The sequence below is a fragment of the Squalius cephalus genome (genome assembly GCF_949319135.1).
Source record: "Squalius cephalus genome assembly, chromosome: 10".
NCBI lineage: Eukaryota > Metazoa > Chordata > Actinopteri > Cypriniformes > Leuciscidae > Squalius > Squalius cephalus.
Genome location: NC_137131.1, coordinates 4,007,144 through 4,028,080, shown reverse-complemented (window position 1 = coordinate 4,028,080; position 20,937 = coordinate 4,007,144). Strand labels below are relative to the sequence as shown.

The 20,937-nt window shown below is 38.4% G+C and overlaps 1 protein-coding gene across 3 annotated transcripts in view; it reads right to left on the bottom strand.

Annotated features, from left to right (window-relative positions):
* Positions 1-1,100: 1,100 nt before the first annotated feature.
* Positions 1,101-20,937, bottom strand: part of cacna2d2a (calcium channel, voltage-dependent, alpha 2/delta subunit 2a) — a 213,955-nt gene continuing 194,118 nt past the window's right edge. For 2 of the 3 annotated variants that reach the window (XM_079884907.1, XM_079884909.1), the window contains 18 exons: positions 19,491-19,567; positions 17,720-17,737; positions 14,893-14,953; positions 9,153-9,250; positions 8,388-8,478; positions 8,171-8,233; positions 7,847-7,950; positions 7,410-7,508; positions 6,551-6,645; positions 6,428-6,475; positions 6,104-6,175; positions 5,864-6,016; positions 4,253-4,305; positions 4,102-4,157; positions 3,896-4,019; positions 3,699-3,808; positions 3,187-3,269; positions 1,101-1,944 (listed from right to left, as the gene is read on the bottom strand). In XM_079884907.1, the coding sequence (XP_079741033.1) occupies positions 1,837-1,944; positions 3,187-3,269; positions 3,699-3,808; positions 3,896-4,019; positions 4,102-4,157; positions 4,253-4,305; positions 5,864-6,016; positions 6,104-6,175; positions 6,428-6,475; positions 6,551-6,645; positions 7,410-7,508; positions 7,847-7,950; positions 8,171-8,233; positions 8,388-8,478; positions 9,153-9,250; positions 14,893-14,953; positions 17,720-17,737; positions 19,491-19,567 (1,513 nt within the window). In that variant the 3' untranslated portion in view covers positions 1,101-1,836. The remainder of the gene's footprint in view (positions 1,945-3,186; positions 3,270-3,698; positions 3,809-3,895; positions 4,020-4,101; positions 4,158-4,252; positions 4,306-5,863; positions 6,017-6,103; positions 6,176-6,427; positions 6,476-6,550; positions 6,646-7,409; positions 7,509-7,846; positions 7,951-8,170; positions 8,234-8,387; positions 8,479-9,152; positions 9,251-14,892; positions 14,954-17,719; positions 17,738-19,490; positions 19,568-20,937) is intronic. The other variant, XM_079884908.1, reaches the window with a different exon arrangement.

The following is a 20,937-nucleotide window of genomic DNA, read 5'->3' as shown; positions in this document are numbered from 1 at the left end:
GAACATAGCATAAAAATGTTCATTGGTAAACATTAGTGAGTATTTTTTAAGAGTAGCATGAAGAATACAGTATGCAGTACGCTAGTACTCTATTTCGAACACAACCTGTTTGACTAAAGTTTTAAGGCCCATGAAAGACTCGCACTGAACTGACTGCGGGTGAAGCTCGATCTCCACCATGATCACTGTCCACTATAAAAGTGCATCAAGGCACAGCTAAAACAAGGTTGATAGAGGGCCCAAAACAAGGGTTTTTGCTTAAGTTTCATTGCATTACTAACATTTCAACATAAGAGATAATATCATGACAGATACTAAAAACCAGTCGAAGCCAGAAACAAAAATCTATGCAAATACGCAAGAGCAGATTCAAAATGCTGTTTTGGGCCTTACATATATATATATATATATATCACATGATCACATTGACTAAGATCATGGTAGCGCGACTAAAATCCATCAGTGCAAAAAATGGTGCAAACAAACAGCATGTGTTGTGATCAAATGCAATGTGGTCGACATTCTGAGATTGTGAAAAACTGTACAGAACAGAATTGTAGAGACTGCAAACTTGACATCATCGCTAAAATACTGCATTTCAATCCATCCGTTAGCACATCTCATCTTCACCTTCATGTTTTCCATTCAATGACCGTTCACAGTGACCGTGGCTGTCCTGCTCCAAAAAACAGATCAATAAAAGTAGTCCATTTGATTGGTGTTCATATGATAGCTGATCATGACTGCTTTCATGGGACTTTTATTGTACTTTATTTGTCTTTTTGGAGCTGGAAAGTCATGGTCACTATCGTTCTTGATTCTTATATTTCTCATTCGGTGTTCCACAGAAATAAAATAACAGCATACAAGTTTGGAACGACATGAGGGTGAATAAATCAAACAGAAGTGTCATTTTTGAGTGAACTAGTCTTTTAAAAAATGAACACATGCTATAACATATTAGCTGCAAATATTATATAACTGAGGCATTAATATAGTTTTAAAGTTTCCACAAATAAAAGCCTAACCTAATCGGGTCAGGGTAGTGATATACATAGAAATAATAAATATATGAAGCCCTTTGTGACTGATGAAGGAATGGTGTGATACTGCTTTTATTTCACTTTCACTTTCTTTTTCTGTGGTTTTCCTACCTCCTAATTTGGCTAGAAAAATTAGACCACGTAACAAGTCTCAATTTGGCAAGAAGTAGATATAGTGCATAAATAAATAAATGATAATTGAATAAATAACATCTATCGTCTTCCCTTTTTCAATAAATACCCTAATATATGGAGGTATGTTTTTAATACTCACATGTTGTTATTGATATATTTTTTTTGAGAATCACTTAAAATTCCGCACATATTCGGTTATTTTCTTATTACCGGAAGCAAGATGGCGTCAGAATGTCCTGTAGCGGGTTACAGGATGAAGATGAGGATGACCTTTCCCCTTTAGAGGTGGACTCAAATGAAACTCAACCCCGTTACGGCCGCAAAGGCAGGAGGGAACAGTCCATGTCATTTTCCACCACGTCTTCGTTTCCAAGATGGCCGTCGGTTTCTCAACGCCAGCTTCCTGTTTTCATGAAGACACTTTAGCTCCTCCAACAAATGCTCTTGATTGGCAGGAGAGGACAAAGTTCTGCAACGGTCACTAAGCAACAACCTGTGAAGCTAAGTGGATGAAGCAGTACGACTGGGCTTCCATATAAGGGCAGGAGGAAGTCCCTTTATATTACCTATGACTAGAGCAGCGGGGAGATAAAGGAGAAATGCGGAATTAAGGAGACGAGAAGGAGGGAGAGAGGGAGATGAGGACAGGAGGATGGAGTTAAACATAGGGGTGGGCCAGAACAGACAGGAGGAGGAGCTGGAGGAGGAGTAAAGTGAGGAGAGAGGGGCGGAACGAGTGACCCCGCCCACAGTCTGATGTGTTCTCCTACAAGAGAGACAGAGAGAAACATGTGCTTTGGTTAATACTCAGTTTTATGCCAAAATAATAGATTGGGTTTATGTACTGTAACTGTCAACATGAAATGACATTCACAAACCACATTACATTAGATATTTCTTTATTTTCTTCAGAGTAACGTTTACTAATGAAACGTTCACAATAAGATCAGGAACTTTTGAATTTTGGTGAATTTTGATTTCATGTTGACTTTAATGTCTATGTCTGGCATCTGTGTCTGCTGTCGACACTACGGATGATAATTTCCCTCAGTTTGCAAAAAACAATGGAAAAGTCTCTATTAATGCACTTAGTGTTCTGTAAACCCTAATAAGTTGTCAAAACTCGAAAAATTTGAGGTTACATCAAAAAATTTAAGTTAAGAAATTCTAATTTTAGATAAGCAGAACTGGCACATTTTTATTTTGTACTCAGACATTTTACTTGTTCTTAACTTGAAATATTTGAGTAAGCTAGTTCATACATTTAACTTAAAATTATCATGTTTTCTCAACTTAAATATGTTTAGTAATGGAAACTTGGCAAGCTTGGCTAGTTACTAAGCTAAATCAGTAGTGCTAACTTGCTAATCGGTGACACAATGCTTTGACATCATTAGCATAACATAGCAATTGCTGATTGAGTACAGCAATATAGAACATTTAACATTTATCTGTTCTCAAATCAAACTCATGCCCCACTCGCATACCCCCCCCCCCCCCCCCCAACACACACACATAACAGAAACACTTCTAAATTAGCATAGAAAACATTGTATAACACTTAATTTTAGCATTTTAGCTTTCGAGTGCCATGGCAAAGCATGCTGGGAAATGGAAATCCCAGCCCAATTTCAGTTAAATTTAAGTTTGTTTAAATTAAAAGGAACAAGTTCATAAAACTCAAAACAATGAAGCAATTCAGATTACTTAAAATGTGTCAGTTTTGTGATCTCAAAAGGAAAAGAAAGTTGTGAACACTCCTAAAAGTTTAACTAATTTGTTTAATTTAAGTTTGCTCTACTCAAACCAATTGATTAGTTTGAGCATTAGGGTTTACGGAAATGTGAAGCTCATATTTTTGTTAATTATTCTTTCGGCAAAATGCTACTTGGTTATGGACATTATTCTTGTGAGCGGAATTTACAGAACTTATAATGCCATCCATAGACATCCAATTCTAGAATGTTTCTTTGGATAAACAAGTGGAAGCATGTGAATATGTACGCACTGTAACATTGTAGTCGAAACAGCTCGTGGTTCCTTTTCTATACCGGGATGTTACCATTGACTCGCATGTACTTGTTTCTTTGTCTGAGAAACGGAGGGTGTTAAGGAAAGGTCTTTTTAACAAACAAACTTACACTACCATTTGAAAGTGTGGGGTTAGTAAGTTTATATAAATATTCAGTTTATTCTGCAAGGATGCATTGAATTGTTTAAAAGTGACAGTTAATGTTACAAAAGATTTATATTCCAAATAAATGCTGTTCTTTTGAACTTTCTATTCATCAAAGAATCCTGAATAAAAATGTATCACTGTTTCCACAAGAATATGAAGCAGCTCAACTGTTTTCGACATTGATAATAATCAGAAATGTTTCTTGAGCAGCAAATCATCATATTAGAATGATTTCTGAAGGATCATGTGACACTGAAGACTGGAGCAATGATGGAATCAAAGGAATAAATTACATTTTAAAATATACGCATATAGAAAAGCATGTTTATGCAGAAGGATACATTCCGTCTCCACCTGAGACAGTTTCTCTATTTCACAGGAGTTGCAGGACAGTCTTTCAGCCACCACAAACAGCAGGTTGGTGTTGTTTATTCTCTTAGCATGAATTAATCTGTAAAACAGACACATTGTTATAAAAAAACAGTCTTTCATCAGTATATATAATGTAGACTGGGAGCATGACTGGAGTGTGTGTGACCTGGAGCAGTTGTCACAGTCCTGCAGGATGTTGTAGGAGCTGCTGAGGTTACTGAAGTAAAACTGCGTCTGGACCGTCACACAGCTGGTCTCTCTGTGGTCCATTCCTTCAGCATCGACCTCATCTACATCCACACACACGTCAGATTTGTCTTATTGATTCCCTTAAACAACGACCTTTTAGAAATCAATGTAAATGTCACACACCTGTCATGAACCAACTCTGATAGGTGAATCCATACAGCATCTGCTGCAGCAGTGACCTAAGCACAACACACACACACACACACTCCTGTGTTTACAAGCTACTACATCATTGAGATCAGACATTATAATTGACTGCGAGACAGAAACTCACCAGGCAGCCGCTGACGTCCACCAGGCAACATTTAACACATCAGCAATAGTAGGCTGAGAGGAAACACATGACATTTGATTATGACAGAGTTCATCATCCATCATCCATCCAAATACCCACTTATCTTTATCTGTCTATTCACCCATCTATCCATTTATTCACCCCTCGATCTATCCAATCATTCTGCCAGTGGGATTTTAGTAATATATATATATATATATATATATATATATATATATATATATATATATATATATATATATATATATTATAAATACTGTCGGTGTATGAATGAGTGAGTGAATGGGTGAATATGAGACTATATGTAAAGTGCTTTGGTGGCCATAGGTCTGTGAAAGCGCTATATAAATGCAGTCCATTTACCATTTTTACCATTTAACATATATATATATTGGCAAATAAAAACTGAACATTTCAAAATATAATACACTATTATATTATTTATTAATATTTTGAAATGTTCAGTTTTTATTTTAATTTTAGTAATTCTGTTGTGTGCTTTGTCAATTTTATTGTTTTTTTTAAGTTAGTACTTTTAATACTTATAATAATTTTAGTACTTTTAATAATTATTTTAAGTTATTTGCCAAAATCAACATTTCATTTAAGTTTTTCATCTAATATCTATATTTTACTTTATTATTACTTTATTTCAATTAATACAAATTATTTAAAATAGTATGAATTTGTCATTTCTATTAGTTTTTTTACATTTCTATTTAGCTTTATTTTATTTCTTTATATACTTTTAAGTTTTTCATTTAATATTCATATTTTTATTTAATTTAATTTTATTTCCATTAATAAAATTATTTGTAATAGTTTAGCAATTGTTATGTGCTTTTGTCATTTTTATTAGTTATTGTTTTTTTTTTTATATTTCCATTTAGCTTTCAATTTATTTTATTTTAGTTAGTTGCCAAAGCAACATTTCTCATGTACGTTTTTTAAGTTTAAGCTTTTCCATCTAATATGTATATTTTACTTTATTTTATTTTCTATTATTACTTTATTTCAGTTTTTAATGGTTCTAATTTAATTTGGTAAAATAGTCAACAATAACAACACTACATTCTGTAGTCCAATCCGACTGCAGATTCCAAACGTATTATTTATATGAACCCTAAACTTTGCAACAATTCAAATACTCATTTACATGTGGATTACATCCATTCTGAAGAAAACTTCAGTGCACAAGTCTCCACATTCAGAAATGGACAAAATCACTGCAATCATGTGATATCCGTGTGTTTGCCTTGACGACATCAAAAAATGTGCCGGAAAAGCTTTTTAGCAAATATTCAGTCCTCTCCACTGAGTTTGTGAGATGAAAATAAACACACACTATGGCACCACACATGTGCGCAAGGTGTTTTCAAATTCAAATGTTTATGTGGCAAATATTTCATATTTAAAAGAGCATTTAAAATCGACACCACTCCAATTTTATTTCATTTAGATTGATTGAGGTGTTCACGTGTCCGACTGAGATTCAGATCAGATTATTAACAGATTATTAGATTGCATGTAAATGTAGCCACCGTCTTATCCCATCCATCCATCCATCCATCCATCCATCCATCCTCTTACCACAAACACTCCTCGTGGGGCGGCCCCTGTGTTGCTGCTGGGCACGGGGTCACACACTGACTGATAGTCGTAGGACTGCTTGCGTTTGTAGAAGGAGTTGTTGTAGAGGCTGTAAAAGAGAATGGGGTCGACTTCGCTGAAGAACATCCCAATCTACAGATAAAAGAGGAAGAGCACAGGGTGAAAAACAGGAGCAAATACAGTCTGTTTTCACATCGCTGTCCTATTGAACTTCCTGACCTTATTCCAGTGGTCCTTCTGATTGGACATGATGAGGAAGCCGCCGTCATCTATCAGATAACAAAGCAAGTCCTGCAAAGAACAAGGACAGCTTCTAGTAAACGCATTACTGCTCTTACACAATACGTGCCTTTAGTGCAAGGGTTTACGTCAGACACGGACAATCAATCAGTCAATTTAAATGGAAAATGATGGTAATATCACTAGATCAATCAGCCATATACTTAATGGACAAACTCTGAAAAGAAGCTGTGAATGAGGATGTATAGTTTGGATCTATAACTCTTAGTATTGACAGATCTGAGTGCATTAAAAGTCTCTTACATCACTGTTGGCTTCACAGTCCATTTCACAGCCACTGGTTGGTCCACACTGTCAGGCAGGAACAACAGTATTTAGCAATAGTACTTGTGTGTGTATATGTGTGTGTGTGTGTGTGCATTTTACCGTTTGAGAGCCTTGCCGGTTGCTGTCAGTGTGGTTGCTTGCCAAAATCTTGAATTTGTCAGTCCAAGCCTCAAGATCAAGCTTCACACCCACAACTAAGATAGTATTAGACAGAAAAAGAATGAGAAAAAGAAACGCTAACACCTCTGGTCTACAGCTTAAATGTGACCCAAAATGAGTGGGAATGCGCACAGGCTGATTACGAGCTACAGGCAAAACAAGTGAAAAATGTATTCTCTATAGCATGAGTCTGAACCAATGAAATGTGATTTTCAAACTCATGCTGAGAAACAAAATGATCTTACTCACGCTCACTGACACGTCCGAAGCGTGTGCACAAAGACAGCGCGCGATCCCGATATACACAGAATTACAGGATTTCAGGATTTTAAGGTATGGTTTCTAGATTACTTTACTTTGGTAAGATATTTACATCAACTTAATTCAACAGAGTTGACTTTACAACGATGTTCAGAGCGGAATATGTCATACTTCTAAACCCAGATTCCTAACACAGCACTTATCTGTGCTAATCCACCTGTCAGGTAATCCTAAAGGAACACGATGATCGTGAGCTCTGCAAAGAACCAGAGCATATCACTGTAGATTTGTAGTAAAAAAAAATGACAAAATGTCTCTGGATTTATTGCACTGAGAAAGATCATGTCTTCAAACACAGATGCTGTCAGGACAGTAAATGACAGATATCCAACCTTCTATTGGATAAGATGAAGTTCTTAAGCTATTTAAGTACCATATCAAATCGCACATTTGATCTTGCCATCATTTGTCTGGTTTAAAAGGCTTCCATGTGAACCCTATTTGTTATTTTGTCACTTGTCGAGAAGTTTTATTGTACCTGCAGGTTTAATGCTTTTGCTTCCTATGGTAATGTCCACTGCTGTGCTAACCAGAATGCCGATGGTGTCGTTCTCTGGATTCAGCATGTCATCATTGCCTGAAAAAAAAAAAAAAAAAAAAAGAGCAGCTCTTGAAAACTATTACATAATAAAATGAACAATATATTATATAAATGATACTGTGATTCTAATTAAAAATTCTGATTGAGAAGTTACAGACATTGTAAATTAAACAAAGTATGGAAGAGTGTAATCTAATCAATATAATGAATAATTATTTTATAAATGTTTTAAATGATTATTTTGTTCATATTAAAGGTATTACTTTTATTGCACTTTGCATAGTAAAAACATTGCCTAAAGAGTGTGTGACTTATGTGACTGTAAAGACAGTTTAGTGTCTAATGTGTTTCTATAATAACACACACACACTCACCGGTGCGATAGGGCGCTCTGAAGATGTAGCCCTTGTTGTCCAGACTGCGACGGTAATAACTAGCATTAAATGGCTCTGGATCCTCCTCCCAGGTCTCAGCGGCCCTGATGCATGCACACACACACACACACACACACACACACACACACACACACACACACACACACACACACACACACACACACACACACACACACACACACACACACACACACACACACACACACACACACACACACACACACACACACACACACACACACTTTACCTCAGCAGGTATTTACAATAACACAGTGACAAAGATTAAAAAAGAACCGCACTCACTTATTAGGGAAAACTCGAGTGACGCCTCCATCTGTGGCCGCAAAGACCGCCAGAAAGCCATACCTAGAGTAACACAACACACACGTTTACTCACATTTACAGTACCTCTATCTCTAATGAAGGTGCTTTTGTTCTTAGGATGATGCTAAATTAGCATGGTGTGAATCTGCTAGTAAATCTGAGGAAATTCAGTGGTTCATTCTGAATATGAACATACGTGTTGAGGTCCTTGGTCTTCCAGACTTTATCTACCAGCTGTCTAATGATGCCCGTGTCCAAGATCAGATTATGCAGCAAGAAATTGTCACCTGCATGGAATAATGATGATAATATTAGGATATATGAGCTGATATCTTAATACAAGAATTAGTCAAAGAGAGTCAGAATTGTTATTGCTAACTAAAACTAAAACAAGTAAAAATCATTTTCAGTAATTGAAATAAAGCTCAAATAAATAAAATATAAATATTAGATGAAAAACTTTGTTACAAAACAAAAATTGGGAACTGGAATAGATAAGAAGTTGAAGTACTAAAATCACAAAAACAAAAATGAATTAAAGCTATACATAAAACGAAAGTTAAAATGAAAACTGATCATATGGAAATAAAAGTTAACAAAAAATATTAATGAATACTATAATAGTATGTAAATAATACTTCTAAAATAAATAACACTAATTATGTGGGGTCCATGACAGTATCCACAAAAAACATAAACATTTTTATATTAGCAGTATGTTAAACAGATTCGTAGGTGGTTTAAAGTGGTCTCAGCTGGTTTCTTAGCTTGGGCAAGTCAGTTTTCTAGCTAAAAAGTGCCCAAAACCCTTCTAAAACCAGCCAGCAGACCTGTTGTAGTGCAAGAAGACCATCAACAGATTCCTCAACAATCCTTTAAAAAGTCGTAAAGTCAGTCAATAAATTCACACACTGGTAAGAGGGATGAAAATACTGGCGTTTGTAAGATCTGCGAGACTCACATTGTTTGGAGTCTGGTGTGACCTTCTCCATCAGAGCGATGAAGTTGAGCAGGAACTCCGTGTTGTTGTTAGAAAGCTCCAGTTCTTTGCAGTATTCCCTGAGGAAAACACATGTCATTCCTCACTGACAGGACACACATATAAAACTCTCTCTTATAGATTCACTTCAAAAACAGTTATATTATAGACTGCAAAACCTTGATAGATAGTGAGTTTAAAAAACGCATTAACAAATATTTCACTTTGCTCACACTCATGTATACATCTTAAACACACATAAAACACCAAATACATGTATAAAACAACAAACAGCAAAAAAACTATTCTTAACCAGTACTTAACAGAAACATCATTAAAACAAGATACATTTACCAGAGAAGTAAAACCACAGTGTCTTTTGTCTTGATTCATTGGTAGATTTAAGCATAAACTCTTGCCTAAAATACACTTATAAAATATGCATTCTCACAAAATCTCAGTTAACTGTATCTTGTTTCAAGGATGTTTTTACTGGAAAACAAGACAGAACTACTGGCTAAGAACATGATATTTGGAGTGTATATGCAAAGGACAAACACACACAGAGAGATGATCATTCATAGATTCATGCACGTGAACTTCTCTAGATCCATCAGTTGCTTTAACATGCAAATCAAAGTGAACCTTCCCCTTGATACTGATGAAGGAAGTGAGGAGAAGGCCATGCACACAGATACAGAGGAGACGCGCGGGCGAGAGCTGCAGCGATGAGATGTGGAGAATCTGCTGATCCACGACAGCAGACGACAATGAGCTCAAACACAGAGATACCCAGAGGAAAATTACAGCTCCGAGGTTTGGCTTTCATCACATGGCTTTCTAAGTATGAACTTTATCTCAGATGTTTTTGTCTATAAAATTGTGCATTGCAAAGATGAACATTTGAGTTCAAATTACAGTAACTGCACACTAAAATCTCAGTTTGAGACACTGTTGAGATCTCTTCTGAAATCTAAAGGAGACACGTGAGATTACTGGGGTCTTTTTCTCAGGTTAAAAATCTGTAAAGCAGGAGATTTAAAGGAACTTTCCAGGTTCATAACAAGTTAAGCTTTATCAACAGCTTTCATTACCATAGAAACAAACTTGAGGGGCATGTTGAAAGTTTGTAAAACAAGCAAATATCACATTTATTATAATATCTAATACTACTGACAGTGAAAGTATATTAGGCCAGACATAGTAAGGTGTTGTAATTTTTGCTACCAAAAATTAGTGTAATTTTAACTGTAAAATATTGTAAAAACGTTAATAGGTTAAGTTCCTATACTATATACAGGGAAAAACTGTAAAATACATTTCATGTAATTAGATTACATGCAATTTACAGTAAAATACTGTTAAATGTACAGTTTTTTTTAAGTAAAAAAGGCAAATCAAATTCAGAAAAACTGTAAACAAACATTCCCAGAATTCCCTGTGTGACAGCTCACATTTGAAAATATTTAGTTTAAATGAACTTTTTTAATAGTTTTTGTCATCAATTATGCACATTTGGGTTCCCTTTCAAGGGAACTCGCGCTGCGTCGATTGACACTGAGGGAACGCTTCGCGTGATGGCGTCTTGAAGCACATGTAAAATCAGTCCAATGGTGTGACGTCACGAACCAGAAAACTATAAAGTTTCCTTCACCAGCTTCTGTGTCTTCAGTAGTGCTTATTGCGAAACTGTCCTTTTCATTTTTGGTGTTGTTTGTCTTTATATCACTATATATATATATATATATATATATATAAAGTCAAGTTTGTGTAGCTTGTTTGGGTGAGGAGCATGCACACTCAGCACTCGAGGGTGCTGGCTGTGAGTTTTTCGGTTCCTTGCCACTGTTGCCTTTGGCTTGCTCAGTTGGGGATATTTGGGGATATTTAATTTAATTAATCAATCAACGATACTATTGATCAGCATTACCAAACGTGGACGTTCCACTAGAAACAAACATTGATGTATTGTTTTCATTTAATACTGTGAAGCTGCTTTGAACCTATGTTGTGAAAAGCGCTATATAAATAAACTTGACTTGACTTGACTTGACTTGAGAGTACTGTGATGTGCTTCCCATGCGGACACTCCGATCCCGCCTGGCATTCTTTCAGGTGGACGCTCAGGCTCGCGTTCCCCAGGGCTCTGGTCCCGCTGCTGCCGAGGCACAGCAGCGATCGAAGTCATGGGGTTCGCAAATGGATCTATCAGTGAAGTTAGAGACGGGCCCAGTCTTATCTCTGCCTTCACCTAATAGGTCCAGTGCCTTCTCTCAGGGTTTGGAAACACGCGCTGTGGTTCCTTCCGCCCCAATTGAGGCACCGACACTGCAGCTATCTAGTTCTGAGGAACTAGATGTTCTCAGTGTCGATGCAAGAGATACTGAGGACTCGCCACCTCAGTTTCATACGTTTGAGGAGCTGGTTGAGGTTGTGACAAGAGCAGTTGAAAGACTGAGTATTGACTGGCCAGCAGATGAGCAGGATGTTCGTTCAAAAAGCAAGCTGGACGAAGGCTTCCTGTCATCATGGTCACAACTTCAACGCCGGGACCTACCGTTTTGATCGTGGGAGAAACCAGTTTCGTACAGAGAGTATAGTGCACAAACATTGAACTATTCCTCTTTCATATTATACACAGAAAGGCTTGGGACAGGGAGGGTGCCCTCAGCTGCAGTCTTCGAGGGGTAAGATGGATCTGAGAACCGTCATTATCTCCAAGAAGGCTGTGGGGAAGAGGTCCTGACGCCTGAGGGCTCGGCAGTCCTCCCCCGAAGTGAAGCGGTCAACACCTCATTATACGGTGCCCGACTCCCTTCGGTGTCTTCAGGGGACCGCTCTGCCAACCCTGCCACCTCGTGTGCTTCAGGGCGCAGCGGTCTCTGGCGAGCACATATGTCAAGGTCCAGCTGGAAATGCAGTGGCCTTGGGATGCCCGCCCCCTCCAAGGAAGGTTCTAGAGCAGTCAGGTTTGTTGCTCCCTGCCGGTTCGCCATTACAGAGTGTAGGGCTGATTGCACAATAAAACCAGAAGCCAGTCTCGAGAGGCTGGTACCACTAGTATAATTTTCGGCAGCGTCGAGGCTCCTGTCAAATGTTTCTCGCTGGGTCCTGCACACCATAGAAAAAGGGTATTCAAATACAGTTCGGGTCTTGCCCGCCCAGATTTATAAGGGGGCCTATCCACTGTGGTGGGCCCAGGGCAGGTTCTAGTAATGGAACAAGAAGTGAAAACCCTGTTAGAGAAAGGGGCCATAGAATATGTACCTCCCTCTAATAGGGAAACCGGGTTTTACAGCCGGTATTTCATAGTTCCAAAGAAGGATGGGGGGGTTGCGTCCCATTTTGGATCTTCAAGTTCTGAACGAGTCAGTTATGCAACTAAAGTTCAAAATGTTAACACTGAGACAAATCGTGTCACAGATCAGATCCGAGGACTGGTTTGTCACGATAGATCTCAAGGACGCATACTTCCATATATCCATCCTTCCATATCACAGGAAGTTTCTGAGCTTCGCTTACGGAGGCAAAGCTTACCAATATCGAGTTCTTCTGTTCCGCCTAGCACTATCACCCCGCACTTCCACGAAATGCGTAGATGCAGCTCTGGCACCTTTGCATCTGCAGGGTATTCGTATCATGAACTACATCGACGATTGGTTGATTCTGGCTCAGTCGCATCAGTTGGCGGTTCGGCATTGAGAAGTTGTTCTCGCCCACATGAGAGAGTTGGGGTTACGGACAAACGCCAAAAAGAGTGTGCTTTCTCCACAACAGAGGACCACTTTTCTAGGAGTGGTTTGGGACTCAATGTCGATGCAGGCACACCTTTCACCGGCACGCATAGAGTCCATCCTTTCGGCTGTGAAAAGAATAAAGCTAGGCCAGTCACTCACTGTCAAACAGTTTCAGAGACTGTTGGGTCTGATGGCAGCAGCGTCCAACGTGATACCTTTTGGACTGTTGTACATGAGACCCCTGCAGTGGTGGCTCAGGACCACAACCCCTTTCGCATGACCAGGGTCACGCAGCGATGCTTACGTGCCCTGGTTATGTGGAAGAAACCTTGTTCCCTGTCCGAGGGTCCCGTGTTAGGAGCTTCTTGTCGTCGCAAGACGCTAACGACAGATGCCTCTCTCACAAGTTGGGCAGCGATCCTAGAAGGACGCTCGACTCCGGGTCTGTGGAGGGACCACCATCTCTCATGGCACATCAACCGCCTGGAGATGTTGGCCGTTTTTCCTGCCCTAAAGAACTTCCTCACAGAACAATCGACGCAACGCGAGTTCCCTTGAAAGTTCTCTCGAGGTTACAGTGGTAACCGAGGCGTTTTATGTTACATCTTCTGTTGTTTAATGAATGTTTATTGCATTATTTTAGTGTCATGTGTGTTCCATGATGGTGTTTTGTGTTTCTGTATAATAGAATTCAGCTTGTGGAAAGGCTACTTCTGATTAACTTCTTCATAATTCTTCATGAGGCTTCCTCTTTTACCACTTGCATTTTTATGGTGGTTGTCAGTATATGTTAAAGGTACAAAACAGATTTAGAAGCAGTTTTTTGAGTTACCGGTTTAAATTGAAATGTTAAATTTTTTATACTATACAATTTACAGGTTGTTCTGTAAATATGTTTACATTTTTACTGTATTTTTTTACAGAATTATTCTGGCAACCACAGCTGCCAGGATTTTTTTGTAAAAACAACGGGATTTTTTTTTCAGTGTACCCGTTACAACTACCCGTTAACTCTTTCCCCGCCATTGACGGATTTTTCCAGCTTTCCATGTTTTCACTGTTATACGGTAGGACTTACGTATATTCTGAAAGTATACAGAATCTCTGGATCAAAACACAGGCAAAAAAAGAGCAGAAAAAAGTGATAAAAGCATGTAGTTTATGCAAATTTTTTTATATTCTCATGTTTTTGTTCAAAATGTTGCTTTTTTTTATATAACACCCACATTCAAGTGTTGATGAAAAAAGAATGGATTGAGCTAGAATAAAATGTTCTATTTGGTTGTTTAAAAGCAGAGGCTCTGTTCTTTCTTTTGATATATTGCATATTCGGATATTCATGCAACAAATTATTCTGGGGGCCATGACATTTTTGTGAAAACGATAAAAAATGCTGCCTTTTTTTTTTTTTTTTTTTTTTCGCTGGTGGGGAAAGAGTAAAGTATTTTAAATAGAGCATACTTCACCTGCAGAAAATGCTTTGATTAAACATCCCTAGAAGAAATAAGATATGCGGTTTAAGAAAAATACAAGCTTTAATTTACTGGCTCCAATAGAAGTGAAATACTGTACGCATAACTACTGCTTTTTTGTAAAAACCAAACGACATTTAAAGGTGGTTTATTAAAAGGTTCTTTATGGAACCATCAATGGCAATAGAGAACCATTATTTTTTTTAGGAGTGTACTTGTAATGAACCCAGAATAGTAAAATTCTCCATTTTTGGTTTTTACTGCTGTCTAGCAGAATTAATTGACACATTAAAGAGATCTTTTTAGGATTTTTTTCTTTCCGACGGGTGACGGCGAGGAGTCTCGACAGACAGAACAACAAATAAACACATTCACTTGGGTTAAAATGGAAAGACACGTTACGCACAGCAAACACACAGAGACTACAGTCACTACGGTATGTTGAAAAGGAGGTTAGGGATGGACGTATGCACGAAAACAGGAACGTGGCTTCAAGAAGTCACACAAAGCTACCTGGGGGCAATGAACACATGTCCCTCTGACTCAAAAGTGTTTGGCAGGAGAGACTCAAAATCTGCAACAGAAACGGGCAAGATTATCCAGGGGGAAGCGGAGGGTGGAGAACACAGGGAGGCTTCTGAGAAACAAATGAACATCAGCTGCTCTTCAAAAGGTGCAGGAACGCAGTGGGGACGTTACCATACGCAACACTGAGGAATCATGGGGGAATACCAGCGTTAGCCACTATGGTGCCTTCAATGGAGTCGCATTGGCCAAAATAATGGACAAATTGGGAAAGCAGACAGTTTTAGATTGATTGGAATTTTTGTTCAAATTTCATTCTTTTGCAAGTCGGAGAACTGGCTCGACTCCCGGGATACACATTGAGACGAAGCGAGTTCTCCGACGTCGTTTTCATAAACAGTGTGTGCCGTGCCGCTTTCTTTTTCAACAGGCATCAACATGGCAAACCGTTTAGCTGGGAGTGGGTGAGACAGGGGTCCTGATGGAGGTGATCACCCCAGACTGGCACCGCGGAGCCGCTCCAGAGACACAATCGGAGAAAGTGCCCAGCATTGTGAAGGGCAAGAGGAAGGGCAACCCAGTTTAATCTACTACATGTTATTGAAGCATTTGCATGTCTTTATATTCAACAAATAATGATGTTAAACAAGTAAACAAGCAGCAAATGTCACATTAGTCTGTAAAAAAAAGGTATACATCCCAATGAAACCACTGTTGTGCCCTGGTAGTTTTCCCTCCACAATGTCTAGCACTTCCAGGTCAGGGATTTTGAAGACGTAGCGGCACGTCCACAGTGGCAGTCTGGAGGGTGATAGACGCACAGAGGGGTCAAGCTGATGAAAACACGGGGTGTAAGAGGAGGACGACAAACCAACCGGCCGATACCAAGAGCTCCAGCACCGAGACAACAGGAAAGGACCTAAAGGAGGCCATCTAGCAAATTCATCTGCAGCCTATTCCTGCCCCTCAACTGATCATTATAAACAGTAATAGAAAAACCTAAAAGAATAAACTGTGGGTAAAGGAAGACAACATCACATGCTCATAGAGGTCTGTCTTTAAGTGTTCAGCTGTATGGCAACATTTCTACTCAGTCTTCGAGATTTAATGGAACAGTTTACGCAAAAATAGAAATTCAAGATCATTTATTCACCCTCAAACCGATATGGAGAACAATGGGAGATGTTTTGGAGGATGTTCAAACTGCTCTGTTCAATTCAATGAAAGTATATAGTGTAATCACAATGTGGTTATTGTTAACCAAAGCTATATCCATCTGAATAGCTGTGAATCTCCTGAAATACTACTGACTGCACTCATTACTTTTATCCTTATTTGGTTTTTATACATTTCAAATATATATATAAAAAAAAAAAAACTTTTACCTTTTTTTATGCATCTGTTATCTGTTGTCTTTTTGAATTCCTTTCAGTGTAAAGCACTTTGAATACATACAGTATATATTACAGTTGTGCATGCAATGTGCTAATATAGTACACTGTATATAAATAAACTTGCCTTGCCTTAAAACTAAAACTATTACAAATGTATTTCTTTAATTTAAATTAAGTAAAATAAAATAAGTATTAAATTAAATATAAATATTAAATTAAAAACTTAGTTACAAAAATTAGTTGCTTTGGCAATTAAACAGAAATATATACGTTTAATTTGAAGTAATAAATCTAATTCAAAATATTATTAAATACTATAATAGTACATAAATAAAACGAACACTGATCAGGCAATGTCAAGCACCAAAAAGCTAAACTTCAAGTTTAAAAACAAAAAACAAAATCATAAAATGCTTTTTGTGGGGACGAGATCAAAGTTAAAATATATTTACTGAAAAGTGAAAATAGTAATGATTTTGTTTGGTCCTTCATACAAAGCTTTTAAATGATTTCAGAAAGCCTGGAATACAGTGCACAAGTAATAGGACTATTTTATAATCCCTTTATTATGCTCTTTTGATCTTTTTGGAGGTTGACAGGGACTGCACAGTATATCTTTTCATTAAAAGAAATGGAGCAGAATAAACATTCTGCGCAATATGATATTTTGTGTTCAATGGATGAAAGAAAGTCATAGTTTTGGAGTTGCATTTTCATTTTTAGGTCCAAAAATTCAGATGAAACAGACAATGATATGCTACACTCAAAGATCAATTATTACTTCTCAACAAAGACCACAATAATATCATACTTGTACTACTCTAATTGCTAATTCATACTACGGTAATGCTTAAGCTTACTTTGGGGATGCTTCCAAACAAATGACTGCATCTATATAACTAGAGTAGGACTTTTACTAGCTGTGACAAACAACAACTGACAATTTCAACAGTAACTGCACCAATTCGAGTAACTTAAGGATGGTAACACTGTCACCGAGGAAGAAAAAAGGGAGGAGGAGACAGGTGGAAGAGAACTTTCCCAAATGTAATGGACACAGGGATTAGAAATACGTTTTGACAGTGAGAGAAAAATCATATTTTATTCTTTTTCAGGATGTCAAGGAGAGACCTTAAACGGCTGTCCGAGCCAAGAGAGAGAGAGAGAGAGAGAGCTTCAGAAGGGAAAAGAGAAAGATGTGGGTCTAGGCCGCAGCAAGAGGGTGGGTGGGTGAGTGAGGGAGTGAGGAAGAGGAGGAGAGAGAGGAAGAGGAGGGTCTTGAAGGCAAGGCGGGCAGGAGGAACAGAGGAGGCAAGCAGGCTGGAACAGGTGGAGGTGGGCGTCAGCAGGGAGTTTAGGACAAGGGTACGAGGAAGGAAGTAGAGTAACAAAGGTGGTGGACCAATATGGTGTATACTTGCCCTTGAAGTCTGATCCATCTGAGGAGGAGAGAGCAGAAAAGAAACAGGGGGGACGGGTAAGGGGAGGAGGGGGGTCACAGACAATATTTTATTCAATGACTGTTTGAATAAAAATATTGTTTTTTCAAAAGAAGTAAAATCAAGTCAGTCAAAACAGTAATGAACAACTGAGAACAGGAAACCAAAATGAATGACAAGCCACAAAGAATATATGCAACAAGTAAACGGAGAGAAGTGAACGGAGACGAGGAGAGAACATCTGAGGACACAAGACCAGAATCAGAGCTAATGAACCTTCACCATATCAATAATATGACAAACATGAAAAAAGGAATATATATATATATATATAAATATAGTCACAAAATAAGAATCTCACAATAGCTATGAAGATAGGAACGCTTTGGAGTAGTTGGAAAGAAAGAAAGAAAGAAAGAAAGAAAGAAAGAAAGAAAGAAAGAAAGAAAGAAAGAAAGAAAGCTTAATTTCAAACCAATGGGTTTGGCCAAAAACAATGAAAGAATGAACTACAGATCAAATGAAGTAAGAAAAAAAGAACATATTATTATAGAATAAAAACAAAGTTGAGTTCAAACTAAAAAAAATTAAAATGAACAAAACCCCCAAAAGAACAAACAAAAGATCAAACAAAAATAGATGAAAGCATGAACACAAGAATTAATGAAAGACCTAAAGATCAAATGAACAAACAAACATGAAAGGTAAAAAAAAGGTCTGAAGTAACAGAAGCAAAAAAGGTCTAAAGTAACAGAAGAGTAACAAATGACATAAAGAATGAATGAAATTTAATTTAATAAGAAAGAGAGAGAACGAAAACAAAAAATGAGCAAAACAAATAAAAGAATGAACAAAAGATGAAACAAACAATTAAATGAGAATAAAAGAATGAACTACAACAACATAAGAAAGAAGGACCTAAAGATGAACTGAGCAAATGAAAGGACTAGATACAGTATCATAAAATAAAAAAGAACAAACAAAAATATCATAAAATAAAGAAAGAACAAACAAAAGCAAACGAAAAACAAGGAAAAAGAATGAAAGAAAGGAAAACCAAAGGCGTTCCATCTCCAGTGAGGGACAATGGCCCATCAGGGGGCATTGTGGGATACTTTTTTCTTATTTATTGACTGATTCCAAAGCTGCCGGCAAACAATACAGCACAGTGAGCATCAGAGCAAATAATAAACACCACTGAACATATAAAGCACACAGTGAAAAGCAAAAGCATGCCTCTTTTCACATCTCGCTAACAAAAAAACAAAACAAAACAAAAAAACAAAACCTGTCCAGACAAAAGATGCTTCAGAATCGTCAATGTGAGAGAGAAGACGAGAGCATTTTTTTAATGTTTTGGCAAAAGGAAAAATAATAGCACATGGTCACCATTATTTTCAACTCAGTAAACACAGTAAAACCACAGCTTTCACCTCTCTGGTTTTTAGTGAGGGTTTTTTCTTTTCATCCGTGCAGGGAAAGAAAAATCACCTCGGTACAGAACAGCATGAGGACAGGAGGGAAGAGGGAAGAGGTAGGGTGGGGTTTCACAGAAGAACACGTCCACTCTCGCTCTCCCAGTGCTGGAACGGGACGCCGAGGGCCCGGACCCGACGCTGCTGTGATGTCAGAGAGGGGGGGGAGGGGCTCTCCGTTGATTGGGCGAGAGGGGGCGAGAGAGGGGGAGCTGGAAGTCTCTTTGGGAAGAAAGAAAGGTGAGCAGGCTATGAGTTAGCCAGCCTCTGGTACTTACACTGGACCTGGAGGATCTGGTCGCTCAGGATGGCCCTGATGTGGTTCTCACTGTAGGACGGCAGAACTAAACCCAAACTGCAGGGACGGAGAGAGAGAAAGTTCAAAATCATCTGCATATGATCATATCTGGCACTTTCAAAGACACAAAAGCAGCAGTCAATCAATCCATCCATCCATCCATCCATCCATCCATCAATCAATCATATATCTATCCATCCATCCACCCATCCATCCATCCATCCGAATCTATCTATCCACCCATCCACCCACATACCCATCCATCCATCCATCCATCCATCCATCCATCCATCCACCCACCCATCTATCTATCCATCCATCCATCCACCCACCCATCCACCCATCTATCTATCCACCCATCCACCCACCCATCTATCCATCCATCCATCCATCCATCCACCCACCCATCCATCCATCCATCCATCCATCCATCCATCCATCCACCCACCCATCCATCCGAATCTATCTATCCACCCATCCACCCACCCACCCACATACCCATCCATCCATCCATCCATCCATCCATCCATCCATCCATCCATCCATCCATCCATCCATCCATCCATCCATCCATCCACCCACCCATCTATCCATCCATCCATCCACCCACCCATCCACCCATCTATCTATCCACCCATCCACCCACCCATCTATCTATCCATCCATCCACCCACCCACCCATCCACCCATCCATCCATCCATCCATCCATCCATCAATCAATCATATATCTATCCATCCATCCACCCATCCATCCATCCATCCACCCACCTATCTATCCATCCATCCACCCACCCATCTATCTATCCAACCACCCACCCACCCATCCACCCATCTATCGATCCATCCATCCACCCACCCACCCATCCACCCATCTATCTATCCACCCATCCACCCATCTATCTATCCATCCATCCATCCATCCATCCACCCATCTATCAATCCATCCACCCACCCACCCACCCACTCACCCATCCATCAATATATCCATCCACCCACCCACCCACCCATCCATCCATCCATCCATCCATCCATCTATCTATCTATCTATCCATCCATCCATCAAGCTCAAGCATTCTGTAAACAAGTTACTGATAAAATGGTGAAACTAATACATTTCTTTAATGTATGGGTAATATAAGTAACTAAGTAACTATATTTGCAACCTTGCATTTTATATTAGGTTAGTAAAGTTTATTTATATAGCACATTTAATAAACAATAGTAAATCAAAGAGCATAATTAAGTCCATAATTTTACATAATCATGTAAAAGTGCACTTTTAAATAATTTAAGAACATAACAATGAGTATAAAACATTTGAAACAATTAAAGAATATAAACATTTCTGATAAAAAATAATACAATGACCTAAATCAGGCCTCATGTTCCAAATTCAAGTTTTAACAAGGTTGCAAAAATCCCTTAT